The 20,753-nt window shown below is 39.4% G+C and overlaps 1 protein-coding gene and 1 pseudogene across 1 annotated transcript in view; one reads left to right on the forward strand and one right to left on the reverse strand.

Moving 5' to 3' along the window:
* Positions 1-20,753, reverse strand: part of LOC113839003 — a 141,975-nt pseudogene that overhangs the window by 62,426 nt on the left and 58,796 nt on the right.
* The window catches only part of LOC118239345 (zinc finger protein 664-like), a 25,546-nt gene continuing 6,087 nt past the window's right edge, over positions 1,295-20,753 (forward strand). The window contains exons 1-4 of the mRNA XM_035449455.1: positions 1,295-1,380; positions 2,897-3,068; positions 8,049-8,126; positions 9,727-9,889. Of these exons, the coding sequence (XP_035305346.1) occupies positions 1,295-1,380; positions 2,897-3,068; positions 8,049-8,126; positions 9,727-9,889 (499 nt within the window). The remainder of the gene's footprint in view (positions 1,381-2,896; positions 3,069-8,048; positions 8,127-9,726; positions 9,890-20,753) is intronic.

Consider the following 20,753-nt stretch of genomic DNA (forward strand, 5'->3'; position numbering starts at 1 on the left):
TTCTTCATGATTGGGTAGGGCTGACAGCAATGGTAAACCACGCTGCACAGGCCCCATGACTTGCATCTATTTATTTCCTTCAGCTGTTCTAATGTCTCCTGCCCCTCTTCTACAGCCTTGCGGCATCTTTGATCCTCTAGACAGCTGCGAACCATTTTCCAAATAGGCCTTGTCCCTGGCTTCAGCGTTCCCTGTGCCCAGACAAAATCTAGATCTTTTCCAAGCTTATCCCAACTATCCACAGTGAGATTGCCTGAAGACCACGTTGTACAGGGCTCATAATTTGCATCTGCTGATTAATAGCTCTAAGATCGTGAAGCAATCTCCATTTACCAGATTTTTTCTTAATGACAAAAATAGGAGTATTCCATGGAGATACAGAGGCTTTTATATGCCCCAGATCCAGCTGCTCCTGCACTAGAGTCTTAGCAGCTTCCAGTTTTTCAGAGGAAAGTGGCCACTGAGGAACCCATACCGGCTCCTCTGTTTTCCAGGTAATAGGAATACCTCCCTCAGTGGCCCCTAGGAAAAACCCAGACCTAGATTCTTTGGTCTTGGTTGTGGGATAATAGGACTGGCACGACCCTACAGATGTTTCCCGAGGCCTCGGCCTGGGATGTATCCCATTCGTTTCATGATACCTTGAGATGTTTCTGAGTATTCATTTGTGAGTTTAAAACCCATATCCTTTAACAAATCTCTTCCCCATAATGAAATTGGTAAGTCTAACACATAAGGTTGCATGGTCCCTGAATGCCCTTCCTGATCTTTCCAAGGCAATTGTCTAGCACTCGTATCAGGAGCCTTAGCATAGCCTAAACCTTGTAAAGTTTGAGAAGAAACCTGTATAGGCCAGCCAGAGGGCCAATCTTTAGTGGCTATGATGCTCTTATCAGCTCCAGAATCTAGTAAGCCTAAGATTTTCTTACCATTCACTATTAACTCAAGGGTTGGACGTTGATCAAGATCTAAAGCTAGGAAAGTTAAGTTTGATCCAGTGGAACCAAAGTTTCCCTCTCCTCTCTCTCTGGCTTGTGCTGGAAACTTGTCATGCAAACTTGGCAAAAGCAGTAGCTGTGCTATCCTGTCTCCAGGAGAAATGGCTGTAATCCCTCTAGGAGATTCTACCATGATCTTTACTACACCCATGTAATCAGGATCTATAACTCCAGGATGTACTCGTAAGCCTTTCAACGCTGCAGATGATCTTCCTATAAGCAAACCTACTGTGCCAGGCTCAGGGGGTCCCTTAAAATCAGTGTCAACAAGCTGGACCCCCATTCTGGGAGTTAATATGAGTCTGGTGGTGGAGCGTAAGTCCAGCCCCGCGGAGCCTGTAGTGGCTCTCCTCGGTCCCTCGGATGACGAAGAGAGGGCCAGGTTTCGGGACTCTGCTCCTGGTTCTGATCCTCCATGGCCCCATATATTTGTGGGCCCTGGGGTCGTGGGCCCCGTCGTCCGTTTTTTGGATGGGCTCCTCCATACCCCTGAACAAGAGGCTGTCCACTGATGTCTTTTACTGATCTACAATCCTTAGCCCAATGATTTCCTTTTCTACATCTAGGACATAAGCCAGGTTGCTTAGGGCGCAGAGCAAAGTTATTGATTTTAGTGTTTCCTCCCTCGGGGCATTGCTTTTTCAAATGCCCTTGCTTGCCGCATTTAAAGCAAGCTCCTTAACCTCCACCTTTCTTAGTTAATTGCATCACAGCAGCTGCTAGGCCAGCATTAGTCAGCGGACCCCCTAACTCCCTACAGAATTTCATCCAGACTTCAAGGCCTTTACCCTTATATGGAGTTATTGCAGCTCTGCACTCTTCTGTACACTGTTCATAAATCAGCTGTTTGATCAAAGGCATAGCAGTATCTGGATCCCCAAACACTCTTCCTGCAGCTTCTACCATTCTTGCCACAAAGTCTGAAAAGGGTTCCATAGGACCTTGTAATATCTTTGTAAGATTTCCACTGACCTCACCTTTGTTAGGCAGAGACCTCCAAGCCCTAATGGCTATTTGATTAATCTGATCATACACTTGAGGAGGATATCCTGTTTGTTGCTGTGCAAAACGTCCTTGACCAAGAAGCATGTCCACATCCCAATATTGATCACCAGCTGCGCGATTAATCGCACCTTGATCATTGGCAAACTCAATTTGAAAAGCTCTCCAATCTAAATATTGTCCTGGTGATAAGCAAGCTTTTACCAAATTTGTCCAATCACTGGGTGTCATACAGTAGACCGAGCGCTTCTACCTGAGCAATTGTAAAAGCTGCCGTCACCCCATAGGTGCGTACCGATTCTGCCAGAGCTTTGACTATTTTAAAGTCAATTGGTTCATGATATCTCTGTTGGTTACCGTCTGTAAAAACTGGATAAGCCAGTGGTTGAGTAACCTGAAGCTCAGTGCGAACCGTACGCCACACTTCCGGACAGAAGGTGGAGCAACCAGGACCTCCTACTTCCTCTTTCGAGCAGTAGGGGGGAGGAGTGGTAGGGCGGTGCCCTTGCTTTACAGTCACCATTTTAGGACACTGTTTTTCTGATACTTTTAATGAATGTTTTTCCATGAGCTCAATAATATCTTCCTCCTCTTCCTCCATGGTGTCCTCATCCTCACATATATCCTGCTCTGATTCTGAATCCTCTCCTGGTTCTTTTAACTCCTTTCTCAACCTTCCTAGAGAAGGATAAACTCGCTTCTTATCCCTTTTCTGTTTCTCCTTTGTTTTCTCACTGCAAGTCGGATAACACCACCAGAAAATAAAAGCCCACACTGCCATGTTAAAAGGCAGCCAAATCACCACTATAATAGCGGGGTCCATTAACTTACTCTCACTCTGCAAATTAAAGCAGAAGCGAGGTTTTTTACTTTCGGTTTGCTTTTGTCGCGAACAGTGTTGCTCCTTTCCGGAGACTTTACCGCCTCTTTCCCGAGGGCTTTGTTGCTCCTTTATCGGAGACTTTATCGCTCTTTCCTGAGTTCTTTGGTGCTCCTTTACCGGAGACCTATCTCCGCATTCACCGCGGACTTTACAGTTCCACTTACCTTGGGAACTTACCCCCGACTGTGAGAAGCTCTGATTCCCTGTACATATGGGCCACCCTTGACCAGCAAGAAAGACGCCACACCGAGGAATCTTCTTCAAATACAGTTTAATCGGGAACCTCTTTGCTTTGTACAATGTATAATGGCGGCGGCGGCCCCGGGCCGAGGGAGACGGGGCCTGATATAGTCTACATCTACCAATCACCTAACCCTACCTGGCACCAGGATAGGTTGTCTCCAAGCAGAATTAAGAGGATACATGACCTTTGCCTAATTTGGAGTTGTTTACCACAGAGAGCACTCGCCGTCGGGCTGGTGGAGGGAGGAAACCGGCGCCATCTTTTGGGTGCAGTTTTCTGCAGCTCCCTACAATTAATCTAAAGGCTGGGCTCAGTAAGAGAGTCACTGAGATTCCCAGCAGCAAAAAGTTTCTGCTGGTCTCAGGTCCATTTTGACTTGATATTTGATTTACAGTTCTATGACTTCAGTGACTGTGTTGCATACCTTTTTCTTTGCTCAGAAAACCACATGGCTTGGAGCAACAGGTGTGAAGTATGGTTGTGCCCAATTGTGTGCCTTTTAGCAATTCATGTGTGTGATATAGGCTAGGATCATCTGGAAAGACCAAATATGTTGTGGTTTTAAATATCATATTTACTTATTTATTGCCTTGGTACTAGGTCTCTTGCAGTCCAGGCTTGTCTTAAATTCACTATAAAATTGAGGCTGACCTTGAGGTCCTTGTTGTCCTAACTCTGCCTCCTGATTGCTGGAACCACAGGTTTCTGCTTCTATACTTGCCTAATTTCACATTTCATATTTCTTGTTAAGTTTATTACATTTTTTTCCATTTTTGTCATCAATGTTAGTGATGTCTTCATGTTAAAATATTTTTCAATTAGTTATAACTGGCATACAAGAAAATAACTGATATTTATATTTTTTAATTTTAAGTGATCTAATACTAATCTATGCCTATTATAACCTGACTAGTAGAATGTCTACACAACAATCAGGCCTTGGACTTGATTCATAAAAGGGTAGCATACATGCTTGATGGCATGAGAATCAGAATATCTAGGCAATTCTCAGCTGCATATTGGTTTCAAGGCCAGTATGTGATACAAGGGCCTATGACAATGAATGAATGAATGAATGAATGAACAATCAAAACCTTAGTTATTAGTAGGATCAACAGCTTTTCAGAAAATACTTTTACCTTTCCTAGAAATCACAATCTTAACCATTTCTGAAATTCTCTAATTTAGTAGATCTAAGCTGAGTTAAAGAGGTGGAGGTAAACAATGAGTTCGTTATTGCTTTTAGAGACATACTTATGTTTTCAAACTATGAATAATGATGTGAGCTATTTGACTTAATGTATTTTAGCTTTTCAAAAATAATTTTGTTATAATTAATAACCATCTTATTTGACATACCATCCCCAATTCCATCTCCCTCCCATCCACCCACTCCTCCGACCAATCCCCCCATCCCAACCCTTATCCACTCCTCATGGAGGGTGAGACCTCCTATTGGGGATCATCAATGTCGGACACATCCTTTGGGGAAGGGCCTATGCCCCCCCCCGTGTGTCTAGGCATAGAGAGTATCCCACCTTAGGGACTGGACTCCCAAAGTCCATTCGTGCTCTAGGGATGAATGCTGGTTCCTCAACCAGAGGTCCCATAGACTGCTCAGGGCCTCCAGCTGACACCAATCTTCAGGGAACCTGGTTTGGTCCTATGCAGGTACTCCAATTATCAGACTTGGGTGTTTTGTCTCCCATTTGTTAAGGTCAGCTGTTTCTGTGAGTTTTCCCAGCATGGTCTTGATCCCTTTGCTCATTAGTCCTCCCTCTCTGCAACTGGATTCCAGGAGCTTGGCTCAGTGTTTTGCTATGAATCTCTGCTTCTGTTTCCATCAGCAATTGGTTTAGGATGTATGATGGCATTTAAGGTGGTCATCAATGTCATTATAAGAATCAGTAATCTCTACTTTAAATCATTAGTGTGCATAACCACTAATTAAAGGTTTCATATATCAGTAGACTGAGGGAATAAATGCGTATAAGAAATTGATCATCACCTATGATCATCAATCTTAGCAAGAAAGGCACCTCAGCTAATAATAAGTGGGCTGTTTTGTTCCTGTTTCCTGAACTTAAAAATATTCCTCATTCAACTATTTGTCTTTGTAAAACACTATAATGTATTCTTGGGCTTTTTACCTCAAAGCTACTTGACAACAAAATCCTGAAGGATGATAATTATAGACATGATAACATGGAAGGTCTGACTCCCATGAATTGTCAATGATAGACAAAAGACTGCAGACAACCAGTGAATGCTAAGATTGGGAAAAATAGTCTTCCCCAGGGAAGAACCTCTTAATGGGCATCAAATACTTCATATGCATAAAAATAACACTATATGGAATATGTAGTTGTATTTGTATATTTAAGTGTGTGTGTGTGTGTGGGGGTAAAACAGCATATAAAGAAACATAGGACATTAATCTGAAAAAAAATCATGTGCTGCACATATAAAGAGAAAGGGGGAACTGATTTAAATATACTTAAATTTAAAAAATAAATGAGATAAATATATAAATTTAAATTGAATGTTTCATGACAGAATCCACTTTTTTCTCTTTCCCAGAATATTTTCATGCCATCTTTTATATAATTAGTTTATACTACATGATGCTAAGTATTTTAATACTGTCTTTTCTACTTGTAATGTCATGCTTTTCCTTTTACTCCTACTTCATTAGATGTTCTCAGATTTGACTATTTTCCTGCTGAGTAGTAGAAAACGGAGAAAAATAGTTATTTGACAGTTCATAAATAAGTTGAACAGTTTCAATATTCTATAGTGTTTAGGGCTCTGTGTTCCTTAAATGGAAAGTCCCTTTTCTTAGGATACCATATATTTCAGTCATAGACCTTGAGGAATCAAGCCTGCAGACAACTAGAATCTTCTTCCCTAGTGAATAGATTTCATAGTTCTGGAAGTAAAGATTAATCTTATCCATGTGTGAACCCTGAGAGCTATATCTGCAACAAAACTGGTGCAATAATTTCGAGAACATCATGGGAATAAACAAACATTTCATGATAGCAATGAAAGTCCACATCATAAGATTAAAACATGTGCATGGCACTATTCTCAGAGCCAAATCATGTGGCTAGAGAGTCCGTATACCCTGGGAAAGAACATAATACTATTTTTCTGCTAATTGGATAATAGTAATAAACTGTTTTCTATGATTTCATCCTCATATATAAGATTAACGTATCTCTAAACACTCACCAGACATGCTTATTTTTTCACTCAATGATTAAAATGTGCAGGCCCATAATTCTCATAGGTGCTGAGAATAAGATGCTCTGGAAGTTTCACCTTCAAATGGAACATCTCTACCACACCTCTACCTCCAAACACCCAGGGATCACCATTTAAGAACAATCAGAATGTGTGTATGAACCATAACCGGAGGTATCATATGATGAAAAGGAAACAGGATTTGCCCAGATAAAACAGAGCACTTATAAATATGAAGTACTTATTAGGACATTATTCACAAAATTAAGATAGACAAAATCACAGAAGAGTGAAGGGGGTCCGGAAATGGCGCTCCTAGCTCAATAGCAGTTGACTACAGATGGCTACTGGGAGAAAAAGTCAGATTTCTTTAAGAATTCAGCCTTTAACTTGTAAGAATGCTTCCATAGTGTCCACTGAATTAGACACTTTCTAGATTTAGAAAGTAGACTCAGAGATTGTTTGATTTTGATCACATGATATTTACAGATAATAGTGTTTGGAGGGCATGAAAAGAAATTAGAAAGGAAATAATGGACTTGCACTGAACTGAAACGCATATGATCTATGAAGTACTCAAAGAAAAATACTAATTACAAAATGTGATAATTTTTCACTTTTAAAGAACTAAAGACACACTTCGTTTCCAATTTTTTGAAATTGACATCACCTCCCACCGGAGATTTATTCAGTCTTCAATGGATTCTGAAAACTCAAAGCCTTTGTCTCTGTGGAGCTTTTCAAAGAATCACTTATGTATGTGTGCTAATGAGCAATGGGGAAAGTCTCATAAATTATTTTTGTCGCCCAAAGCAAACACTGTCATTGCCACTGCAGGTGAAATGAAAATTGCAATTCTGGAGGGGGGGAGGTCACAGAACTCTAACTCAGGTTTCAGCTGCCACTATTACAACTCCTTTTTAAGAGTCAGGATCTGCAGAATGACAGCACCATCCTACAGATGCATGAAGCCTGGTGAGTACTTTGCATTTCACTTGGAGCAGAAGAGTCAGTCAATGGGAGAGAAGTGGATAAGAGCTCATGTCCAATTATGGGAATCTGAGGTAGCACAGATCTGTGGAACATAGAGAAAAGGCAGGAGACTAATTCCATTACCAAGTGGTGACTGAGGATTATAGAAGTGTTCAAACCTTGTGCCGCAACTTGTTGGTTCTTAGTGTATTATAATCCCCACTGAAGGTGACTGTGGGTATACCAGAGAATGCAAGCCATCTGTTAGGGTGCTGAAGGGCTGCTGCAGTAAGTCAATGTGATCATTCAGACAACCTTTCATCATTTGTTCATTATTTTGAAGTCTTATTAATCTGGTTAACATAGGATTTAATGTCCAAATTGGGCATTAAATTGGAAATAGAAAAAGCACACAAGCCTGGGAAAATGCAGGATTTGAATATGTTGCTGCAGTGAAAAAAAGTCATTATTATGAGATACTATTTTAATCATCTGGTTATAGACCAGGAGTAACTCTGTCTATACTGACTAGGCAGTGGTAAAATGACTGCTTTGAAAACTCTCCCTCTTGAACTTGAAAAAGTAACAGGGAAGGTATGGTGGAGTGTAACTATTGTGCAATGACAGACAGAATGTAAATATTTCATAGATAATCAACACAGTATGAGGGTATTGTGAATTTTCATATTGACTTATTACTTAGTCCTTCGGCACCCTCACAGGGGGCCTGCATTATCCTGATGTTATCCACAGTCACCCTCAGTTTGGGATTTATATTACAGTAAGAACCAACAGGGACTCACACATGGTTAACAACACTTATATTTTTTCAGTCACACCTTAGTAATGGGATCATTCTTGTGCTTCCTCTCTGTGTTCCTCCAAACAATTTTTACCTTAGATTTCCATCAATGGTTTCTCTCTTGTATTGCTCTCACTCCAATTTTGAGCAGAATCTTAGGACATTAAATCCTGATTACTTATTTTTTTGCCAATAGAACTTAGGGCCATGCACACAGCTGGCCTGGACACTACCACTGAGCTAATTTTAATCCACTTTATAGTTATATCACAATTACATATCTCAATTATGTATATGTATATAATGTATATATAATATATAATGTATATAATATATTTATATGTATTCTATTTTATTTTGTGTAAATGAATGTTTTGCCTGAATGTATATGTATGCTTTATGGAATTCAGTGCCTACAGTGGCCATAAGAGTGTGTCAGTCCCCACCGAAACTGGAGTGCAAGTAATTTTGAGCCAACAAGTGTGGCAGTCTACAACAGCAGCAAGGTTCTATACCACGGAGCCATCTCTGTAGTCCTCTTAAATGAGAGCTTACAGCAAAAAGAGTACAGTGACATAACAACAAATTGAATTTTTATGTTAGGAACATAAACTGTGTTTAAGAAGTGAATTTGTTTAAGACCATCTCTCATGGCTTTGTGATCACAGACTTACTTGACTGTCTTTGTGCTGTACTATACACTTTCATGTCCATAATGCATCCACTTTGCCTATAAACATGTTTATGGGTTAGTTACTTCTCCTTAGTGTTTCTGAGGTCAGATCATGACAGTTGGTAGGAGTGTGTCTATTGGTACCCCCTGCCTCTTGAGTGTCTTCCAGGCTTTGAACATTAGCCCCAGGAAATCATGTTGGAAGCATCATAAAGTCAAAGTTGAGAAGATCACTGGCTATAACGTCTCCCTCATTTGGATCCTGTTCATGTTGATTTTTCCATATTCGTTTGTTAATTCGGGCAGCAAAAATGTGACAAGAAAACGAGATTTAGGTTACTGCTCCATTGTATGGTGGGATGGAATTGGCCCTTCACTCTATGCAGCATTGGTGGTTTTCCCTGAAGTCTTCATTTCTGTGCTCTTGGTGTGGTCCAGTGGCTTCATGATTTTTATTCTGTACAGACACAAGCAGAGCGTTCAAAACATCTGCCGCACTCATGGTTCCAGTAGAAAATCTACTGAATCCAGAGTCACCCAGAACATTCTGATCCTTGTGTCTACCTTTCTGGCTTTTCATACTCTCTCCTCCATCTTAAGAGGCTACATTATTTTTTATATAATCTAATTGGGGGCTGGTGAACACCAATCGAATAGCTTCTCTCTGTTTTCCATCATTTTTACCCTTTGTTCTCATATATCGTTATTCTATGGTATCCAAGCTTTGTTTGGTCTCTATAACAAATATGAATAATTTAATCTCATTTTAACTATGAAAATAATATATTTTTCTCAGTATCAAATTGTTTACTCACCAGTCACTCTCAAATTGCCAGTACAGAATGTAAAGTAGTTAGCAGGTTGTCTTTTTAAGGTTAGCTGAAATGAATATGAAATCTTTGTCAGCTGGTTGATTCAGCAGTCTTCATGAGCCAATCCCATCTTGTGATGCCTATAGAACTACTCAACATGAAGCTGTTAGAGTCTTTACTCTGCCCACCTGATGTGCAAAGGATCCAGAAAAATGCTGTCGATAAAACTGCCATTCTTGTAGCTTTCAATCTGTTAGGTGATCTTCAATCCTTGTTATCTTCATAGACAGCTCTGTGCAGTATATTCTAATTGCATGGATACTGAAATAGTGACTGGCAATGAACTTGTTTGTCAGAAGGCCCTCTTCCCATGACAACTGCTTTACCCCACATGAATGCCAGAAAAAAAACTGGATTATTATCTTTCACCATTTATAAAATCAACTCAAAATGAAAAATAATTTTGGTATTATTCTGAACATATTTTGATATTATTTTATAAGGACCAGCATCAGCAGGGATATTGATTTGTATATATTCTTCGCTGATGTGGTCTTTATATGGTTTGTCATCAGTGTAATGCTATCTTCACTAAAGAGTTAAAAGGAATTTAGCATAGCCATTATAGAAATCAGTTGTGGCTTTTCAAAAACACCTGAAAATGGAATCACAATTTGACCCGGGTATTCCATCTTTGTGTGTATCCACCTAGAACTCCATATCATACACTGGAGACATTTGCACACCCATTTTCATTGCTGCTTATGTACTATAAGACAGAAAATAGAAGCCACTTATATACCCGTAAACAGATACAGTGACAATTAAAATGTGTCTATATGCAAAATGGATTATCATTTGACAACATGAAGACATGATGACAGGTAATTGTCAGCAAATTTTTGGATGTATAAGGGGTAACTTTAACCCAGGTCACATAAACTCAGTATGAGATTAAAACGTCACATGATTCCCATCATATGAAAATATTATACAATAATACCTACAATTATATAATCAAATGGGTGTCAGTATAATAACTTCAATATCAAATTTGGAAAGGAGACCAATAAAGGTAGTACTAAGTGAGGAACAGATAAAAAGATGCATGTTTATGAAAAAGGATATAAGTTAATTATTTTTCTATTTTGACAGTCATTTTTCCCGTTATTTCTGCTACATAAAATGTAATGGCTAGTGACAAGGTAAAAACATAAGCAAAACTGTATGGCTTCACCAGGGCTGTTCAAACTACACTGAAGTTTAGTGAAATGTACAGTATTTTGGCCTGGCCAATTATTTCTATGATTAACTATTTCATTGTTGCCTAGTAATGCTTTTAGTTGTGAGTTCATTAAAATAAACTGATATTAGTTGAAAATGAAACATCATCACATGTTTTTCAAAGATACCGGTGTGGTTCCACATAGAGCTAGCAATAAATGTAAATCATTATGAAGTAAGTCTAAATGACAGAAATAGCATGATTGTCATAATAGATGCCAGAAAATCTTTGGTTTCCTTTTTTGAACATATTATTGAAAGTAGAATCTACTCTTAAACAACATAGCCTGATTACACTTCATCTCCCTTGAAAAGTCTCCCCACTCCCTTTCCTTGTAGATCTACTCCCTTTCAGTCATTTGGAAGCAATAGGATTCTCAGACCAGATAAAAACATAACAAATTAAAATATAGTAAGATAAAACCATCATATGAAAGCCAGGCATTGGTGGCACACGCCTTTAATCCTAGCACTTGGGAGGCAGAGGCAGGCAGATCTCTGTGAGTTCGAGGGCAGCCTGGTCTCTGCTTCTACGGTACTCTTGTTCTATGACTCCTTCCAAATCAAATATTTTAGATGATCCCCTCTATCCTCTCTGTTCCACTCCCAATGCTTTTTGGTTCAATTTTAGTAATTTACAACTCCTCTTGTCATGAATACATACTCTTGAAACATGAGCCTCTCTCATTGCCATTGAGAACAAATCCTTCAACTCAAGACCACTGTTGTCTTAATTTTATTCTGCTCACTCTCTCCCTCCTAACTATTCCTTTTATAAATGTGGGTCAAATGGAAATGAATTGTGTTTACAAGTCATTACTCAATTATAGTACTATACAGAAAGCACTTTTAAAGTTTAAACATAACTGGAGGTGATCTGTAATGGTGTGCCTATGCCTTATAAGATCCTTATGTCCTAGCCCTTGACTGGAGATTTATAGTATTCAGGTTTTATTATGCTGAGATGGGATCTATTCATCGATGGACACTCCATGGCATTTATAATGCTGGATATAAATAAAAATACTTTCTGATATCTGGACATGCAAATTGGTTTTCTCATTTGATTCTGCTGGTAGCATGTTGCAACCTTCCCTCTTACAGCATATTCACATCCAAATTGTCTTTTATGAAAATAAGATATACTAATAAGATAAGACAAATTAAAACAAATTTTTAAAAAAGATGAACACTACTGATCACAATAAAAAACAAATATAAAAAACAGATATTTTCAAGCTAGAGTACCAAGTGACAAGATCTGCAATGGCCAGAGAAAGCTCACAGATAATGCATTAAGTAAGAGGCTAAGATTTATATGAGAGTAACTTTTAAAAACGCTCTGATTAATGCAAACATAAATAAATAAAATAATCCTGTTTTGTAGACTGGGCAAATATTAATAAAAATAAAGGTACCTGAATGAAACTAAACTTAAAATGCAGATACAGACTCTCTGAACAGGATGGCACCCATAGTTTGTTGATGGGTTAATTATTAAGCACTCTACATATACATTACAGTTGTGTAGCTTTGTCCTCTTGTGGAACTCCAAACAGTGGGTACAGGGGCTGGCTTCTATTATTTTCTAGATTTATTTGTTATATATACATAGTGTTCTGTCTGCATGTATCTTTTCAACTCTTTTCCTGGCTTTTGGGACCCTACTCCTCATGCTAGATTGCCATGCCCAGTCTTAATACATGAGGGATCCTTAGTCTTACTGCAACTTGTTATGTCTTGTTGGTACTCACAGGAGACCTGACCTTTCCTGAACAGAAATGGAAGAGGACAGGCTGGATGGGGACAGAGGGCAGTGGGGATAAGGGCACTGAGGGGATATGAGAGAGGGTAAACTTCAGAAGTGACGTAAAATATATAGACAGACAGACAGATTTAAATTAAAAGTGAAAACCAAATGTCAATGCCAGTTAATAATGGTGGTCAAGTCATGAATGATGGTCTCCCCTCAAAGTCTATATGTTAGACTATATCATGGAGAAGATGGAGCTTTTTTCCCCCAGTGGAAAGGACTTGGATTATTTGGGGTGTGCACTTTCTAGGGACCAGAGTACCCCAGGTTAGAACCATTTCTTCTTTGCAGAAAAGGAGACATGTTCTTATAGAAAAAGTTATTATGAATAAAGTAAGCTAGTAATGTAACTCCTCAGGCAAAACCAGGAGGGCAGACATGCACTTTTTGAGGAAATGAATATATGCAAATAAAAGAATTATATACAACTAAAACAATTTGATGAGTTATTTAGAAGAAGATAGATGTTACAGCACTTGGCTTGTAGGAGGTAGAGTCAAGGAGATAGACACGTAAATAAAGTAAGGTGAATGGGGTGCAGCACTCTGGTAGTAGGTTTATCTTGCTTTTTATTTTAAAGCACATTTTTGCATCTCATATTACAATCTGAATATATTTTATTTTTGATTATTTTCATGTAAATGAAAACAATCTCATTTTATGTATCAATCACAGTTCCCTCTCCCACCTGTCCTACCAAGTCCCCATCCCACCCCCATCCACTATCAACATGGGTGAGGCCTCCCATGGGGAATCAACAATGTCTGCATATCATTTGGGGCAGGACATAGGCCCATGCCTGTGTATCTAGGCTGAGAGAGTGTCCCTCCAAACAGAAAGGACACCCAATTCCTGTTCGTGAACTAGGGATAACTACTGATTTCCCTGACTGAGGCCCCATGAACTCTCGCAGCCACCAAAACTGACAGCCATGCTCAGGGGCCTTGTTTAGGTTTTGTGCTCATTATCCAGCTGGCATTCTGGGGTCTGTGAACACCCAGTTGTTCAGGTCAACCGTTTCTGTGGGTTTCCCTAGCATGGTCTTGACAACTTTGCTCATCCCACATCATTTCTATAGCTGGACTCCAGGAATCAGCTCAATGATTATCTGTGAATCTCTGCTTCTGCTTCCATCAAGTACCGGATGAAAGAAATATGATGGCATTTATGCAGTGATCAATCTCATTATAATGGAACAACATATAAGGTAAACTCTACACTGTTGCTTAGATTCTTAATTGGGGTCATCCTTGTATATTCCTGAAGACTTCATTAGTGCGAGATTTATCCTTATGTTCATAACGGCTCCCTCTATTAAAGTATCTCTTTTCTTGCTGTCTTTCTGTGTTTTCACCCAACTCGACCTTCATGACCCCTTATGTTCTGCTCCATCCTCCTCTTCTCCCCTCCTCTTTCTCCTACCTTCCTTCCCACTTTCTCCCAAATTGCTTAGGAGGTCTTGTCCCTTTCCCCTTTTCTGGGGGACCATATATGTCTATGTTAGTTTCCTCCTTCTCACAGGCTTGTGTAAAGTGTGCCTCCATTGGAGACTTGGACCTGCACCCACTGAGAGAGTTAAGTGTGGCCCTTCTCCTGTCCTGCCCCTCCTTGGAGGACCATGTTCAGGTACATAGTCACTTCCTGTCCACAGAATTCTTCAGAGATCTGGGGGCAGATGAAACCATCCAGAGTCTGCTGTCCTCTGAGTCTTAGATCTGCAAGCAACCACAGGTGGATATGAGTGCCTGGCCTTCTCCTGCTCTCCTCCCTTCTCCTAGTTAGAGGCTACTAATCCAGGCAGATAGTACTGTCCAACCCATTGAATTTCCCAGAGTACTGGGGATAGAAGATACCATCCAGTATCTGATAACACTGGTGTCTGAGACTCATTTACAACCACTAGGAGACAGACTTGGAGATAGACCAAACTATCCAGCATCTTCAACCATTTGAGCCTTGGACCCATACCCACCAGGAGAGGGAGAGGCCCCACCTGTACCTACTGAAAGAAGGAATGGGAAATTGATAGTATATGATCAGAAAATAAAGACTAATATAAAACCACCAGAGTCTAGGGATTCTGCACCAGCAAGACCTAACAATCTAAGCAATAGTGGAGAGGTTACCTTAAATGCCCTTCACCTATAATGAGATTGATGACTAGCTCACATGCCAACCTAGAGCCTTCATCCAGTAGCTGATGGAAGCAGAAGTAGAGACCCACACCTAAACACTGAGCCGAACTCCTAGAATCCAGTTGCCGAAAGGGAGGAGTGATGAGCAAAGGGGTCAAGACCAGGTTGGAGAAACCACAGAAACAGCTGCCCTAAACAAGAGGGAGCTTATGGACCCCAGATGGATAGCTGAGGATCCTCAGAAAGATTCAACTTTGTCACATAATTATCTGTCGTGTGCCTTAAAGGTTCGTGTCAACAATTGTTTGATGTGTAAAAGGTATAAATTAAAAAGAGAAGAGACACATAACTAAAGTGAAAAATCAACTGAGAGTTCTCTCATAGAAGATTTCCTCTTTCCTGACAGTAAATATCTTATACTAGGATTTAATTACATAGAACAGACCAAAGAGTAGATGTAGAGCAATATAGGTCTCAACAGGGAGAAAAATCTGGTGGTGAAGATGGTCAGACCCACCCTAAAATCACAGCAAGCTGTGTCGTAGCTCAGGGTTTCCTGCTTCCCTGCAAAAGGTGAAGTTATGTGGCTGATCCTCAAATTTTGAGTTTGATCATTGCCTCCCATTAAAACTTGTCATAGAACACTTGTCCTGAAAGAAAACTATTGAAAGTAAATGACCAGAAACATTAAACTCACAGGGCAGCAATGATGCTTGAAAAACAGAGCCGGATATGGAACGGCAGCAAAGTGGAGACAGAATCCATAGGATTGTAGTGCAGTTCATCTGCTTAGTGAGTTTGTGAGCAGAGTAGGATACAAGAATGCTTTCTACAAAAGCTAACACACACACACACACACACACACACACACACACACACACACAGGCACGCACGCACGCACGCACGCACGTTGATGTGTACTGGAAGAACATTCAGGGATAAGAACACACTCTGCTTAGTGCAAGGCATGTGCTTATGACAAATGGGGCCCTAGAAGTGTGAATCAGTTGCTAACCCCAACACACAGTGTAGGCCAAGCGAGATTCATTGAATCCACACGTCTAAAATTCGCATTGGACACTAAGCCTGAGAAAAGACTAACCCAAGGGAGAGAAAACACAATGGGCAGCACCTAGCATTGACAGCTCCCTATTTCCATGTGAAATACACCTCACTTAAAATTCCAACTAATATACTAGCCTGTACCCAAGAATACATTTCCCAAATCCGTGCTATTAATCAACATCCCTTCTCTTCCCCATAAGATCAGGAGTTCATTCACAGAAATCATTTTCCGGTTCAGGATCTATTTGTCTAAAATTGTGCTCTGAAATTCTCAGAAATTAGTCAGAGTCTTCTCTAGTTTCCTTTCTAGCAATCCCATTATATTTTAAAAGTCATAATTTAATTGAGAGGGGAGGCTCCCCATGAATTTAATCCCCTGGATTAGATAGAGACCAGAAAATTTTCAGAAGCTGGTCACCAGTGATGCTGGTAAGAGACAAACAAGGACACACAAGGTTTTCATTTGACCACCACAGAGAAGCTGTGTCACACATGTACTCTCACAAACTACACACACAAACACACACACACACACACACACACACACATTCACACTAGAAAGAGAAAGTTGTCCAACTATGTTTATTGCCACCCTATTCACAATAGCAAGGAAAAAAATGAGCCTAGAACATCCTAGGGACCGCAATACATGTCAGCTCACCCTAGATAGGGAACCCATGACAGACCAATTCTCAGACACCACCAATGTCCAATTTGGTGAAATGATGAGTTTCACTGGAGCTACATATGAGATTTTGGGTGAGGGGTTACAGACATATCTCTGTGAGTCCCAGGCCACTCAGATCTACACAAGTGTAAATCACTCTAAAAAGGTATTATAGCTCACGCCTTTAAAACGAACATCAGGGAAGTATATAAGACAGAAGCAATGTCTCAGAGAGCATTCGTTGTCCTGTCATGCTGAAGTAAAGTTACAGTTTGAGGCTTGGTGAGAGCTGTGGAGACAGAATGAGCTCATTTAGCCTGAGGTAGAAACTAGTGGCCAGCTGCTTTGCTTTTCTGATATTCATTTTGAAGGTTGAACCCCAATATCAGTCTCTGTGTCATTTATTTTTTCATATTACACCTTAGCTTATAGGCAGTATTGTCATCCAAACCAAGACATATACTATATGATTATTGCACAATTTTACATGGACATAGAATGTTTGAATTAATAGATGACCATGCATATACATATGTGGAAGTCCATAGAGTAAAACATATGGGGACACACATAAACTTTAATTTTCAGCAATAGTGTATTTCCCACATTCTAGTCACTGAAATGTCTGTTCTATAAATCATTTCAGTTGTCTTTAGGGCACCAAGTGTTGAGTGTTCTTAGGTACAGAATATTTCTCAATTGCGTAGGCAAGTCCATAGATCTTAGGACATTCTAACCATAAGAGATAAAATCCTGGTATGCAGACTGCTTCCTCTGTTCATTGTGTGTTCAGGGTTAGAATGTTCTTGGGTCAGGTTCAATTTGTGTTTTTTCTAAGACAAGACTGTTGGCATTTGGACCTCCTGAAACTGAGAAGATTCTGAAATACAAAAGACACAGTCAACAAGACTGAGCAGTAGCCCAAAGAATTGGAAAACAATTCAACAACCTCACATTAGATAGAGGGCTGATCTCTAAAATATACAAAGAATTCAATAAGCTAGCTACTGAAACACCAAATAAGTCCCAGAATGACAAACATGGTATGTATTTACTCATATATGGATATTGCACATAGAGCAAAGACAATTCACAGCACCAAAGAGCAAGAAAACCAGGAGGACCATAAGAAAGACATACAGTTTTGCCCAGTGAAGAAGAAAGGACAAGAGCCCCTGAAAAAATTGAGAGCAGGAGGCAGGGGGAGGGAGTTAGGAGAAAGAACAGGGGAGAAGAGATGGGATAGGAAAACATGAGTAATCAGGCAGATTGAGTGGAGAGAGGAAGACAGGAGAACAAGCAAAGAGACACATCAATAGAGGATCCACTATAGGTTTAAGAGAAATCTGGCACTAGGGAACTGTACAGAGATCCAAAATAATGACTCCAACTAGGAACCTAAGCAGTGGTGGATAGGCTCCCTTAAATGCCTTTCCCCTACAATGAGAAAGACGACTACCTTAAATACCATCCTAAAACCTTCATTCAGTAGCTGAAGGTACTAGAAGCAGAGAAGCACAGCAAAGCACTGAGCCAAAATTCTGGAATCTAGCTCCAGAGACAGAGGAGAGATGAAAAAGGCAGGGGGGAACTACACTGGGAAAGCCTGCAGAAACCTCTGACGTGAGAATGTGGTAACTCATGACCTCCCGAACATGGATGTTAGCTAGGAGCATTGGGAAGTCTGTGTGGCCTATGGCATTGGAACCAGGATGTATCCCTAATGCACCAGTGGATTCCATGAGCCCAATTCCCATGGAGGGAGACTCTCTTAGCCTTGATACACAGGAGAGGGCCTAGGCCCTGTCCCAAATGACTTCACATATTTTGAAGATCCTTCGTGGAAGGCCTCAACCTCTCTGGGGCGTAGATGTGGGATGGTATGGTTTGTCAGTGGGGAGGAGAGGAGAATGGAAGGGAGAGGGAACTTGGGTTGAAATGTAAAATAACATCATTTCTAATCTAAATAATACTTATAAAAAAGACTTATCAATAAAGTCCATACTAATATTAAAATGAGTTAAGAAACGTTTAACACTCTCTATTTGTATTTCTGTAACCTCATATCCATGGCAGAAATCAATATCTCTGGATATTTTCCATCCTATAAAGAAAAATTCAAGAAAAAATTAGATAATATGAAATATTCGATATTAAATTGAAATGTGTATTAATACTATGCAATGCGTTAAAAGATTCAAAGTAATCAAAAAAGGATAAATTTGAAACTCAGTGTATTATCACATAATATGTTCATATAGTATATATTTGAACAAATGAACTAAAGGAGAACTGGCAAGAAACGGTACTCATGTTTAGGTGGATTTTGCAAACAATCAAATTTTCCACAAGAGAAACTTAGGTGCTTGGAATTGAAGTGTCTTCATTGACAACCAAAAGTATTAAATTGGATGCAGGAATGTCATATTTAGGTTTGAATACACCTAGCATTTGACAGTGAATCCCAAAGATGAAATTTACTGTTCAAAATAAACATGAGAGACTATGCAAAAGTGTGAAATAGAGGAAATAGATATTGGAATTTGTAAACAAAAGGAATGATTTTTGGAGACAGTAGTGAGGCATCACTTCCCCACTATACCATGGCTGTAGGAAGCATATTATTTGCACAGTGTGAGAAATACTTTCAGCTGTAGCTACCACTCAGATTCAAGCCACTATTTCAAATACAGCTGTCAGTTTTGTTTTAATTAATGATCAGACTCAATTGAAAATGCCTGTGCAAAGGGTAAAGCAGGCGCTGAAGCCAATAATCCAGGTTGTAGAGATAACCACCATTTCCTGGAATAACACATTCCCCAGATGCAGGAAAAGGAAAAACTAACGGTTGGTCACTCTGTAGAAGTTCATGGTTTTTCATTTCTGCTGTGGAACAAGTCACGAACTGAGGACATTTTAAAGCTGCTTTCCAGTCTCTGAGTGTGGTAGCATGGAATGAAGGGGCTTTTGCCTTACACGCAGAATAGTATCAGTAAGGTAAAACTTTAAGATAAACTGCTTGAAAGGATCCATAAAGAAGGGGACCAACAGATGGCTTGCTCTCAGGTAAATGTATGCACAAGGATGTAACAGGTTGACAGTCCACCTAGAAATGCTTCCTTTATAGAACTCAGAATTCACTGTAGCTCCTCATTGTGTGAAATCTGTTTTTGTGTTTTATTATATTTCTAAAAGAAATTCTGTATTATCACTCTTATTTCTATGCTATATCTTGTTTTCCACTCTTCCTTGCCTCTTATTTTCTTGTATGACTTGTCTATATCAATGAAGGCTCTGAAAGATTTCTGATATTACAACGAATATTGATACTCATTTCTTACTGAGGACAACTTCAGATGTTATTTATCGCTGAGAAAAGGCACAAACTTCATGAGGATTTTAGATGTTGGTCACTTTGATCTCTGTTAAAAATTCACAACATTATTCCTTTTAATATATAACATATGAAAATTGCAGATTGATTACTGATAACACACCAAGTTCATTAGTTAAATAATCTTTCCTTTGGGTCATATAAGGTCTCAAACCATCATCACAAGGGGAATCAATTTTGCTTTCAGAGTCTGTTGACTTTCAAGGACGTGGCCATTAATTTCTCCAAGGAAGAATGAGAATGCCTGCATACTTCTCAGAGGAATTTATACAGAGATGTCATGTTGGAGATATATAGCAACCTGGTTTCTGTAGGTGAGAATCAGTCATTTTCTGATTGCAGCTTATCCCTAGGAATGTCTAAAAACTTGTATTAGTATTTTGAATTGTTTTCTAAAAATCAATCATAGTTCCCAATTATTTCTAGATATAGGTGAGTGTAATCTTTACTTCAATTTTTCTTATATCATTAGAAATGTTCTTTTAATTTAGCTAAAACTTAATTCAATCAAATACGTTGGTTTGTTTTGCATTCTTTCTGTAACAATAATGTCTGAAGGAAGTTTGAATCCAACAGTTTTATATTTGTAATTGTGTAATGGGTGGGAAGTTGAAGGTATAAAATATTAAAATTACTTTCTTAAATTTTCACAACACCTGTCAAGTATATACTTATAAGACTTCACTTATGAGTCTTTCTTTATATTCCTTTAAGTTCACTGAATACAAGCCTGTGTTACAACCCAACACTTTTCCTTATTATG

The sequence above is a fragment of the Cricetulus griseus genome, chromosome 9 (assembly GCF_003668045.3).
Source record: "Cricetulus griseus strain 17A/GY chromosome 9, alternate assembly CriGri-PICRH-1.0, whole genome shotgun sequence".
NCBI classification, from domain to species: domain Eukaryota; kingdom Metazoa; phylum Chordata; class Mammalia; order Rodentia; family Cricetidae; genus Cricetulus; species Cricetulus griseus.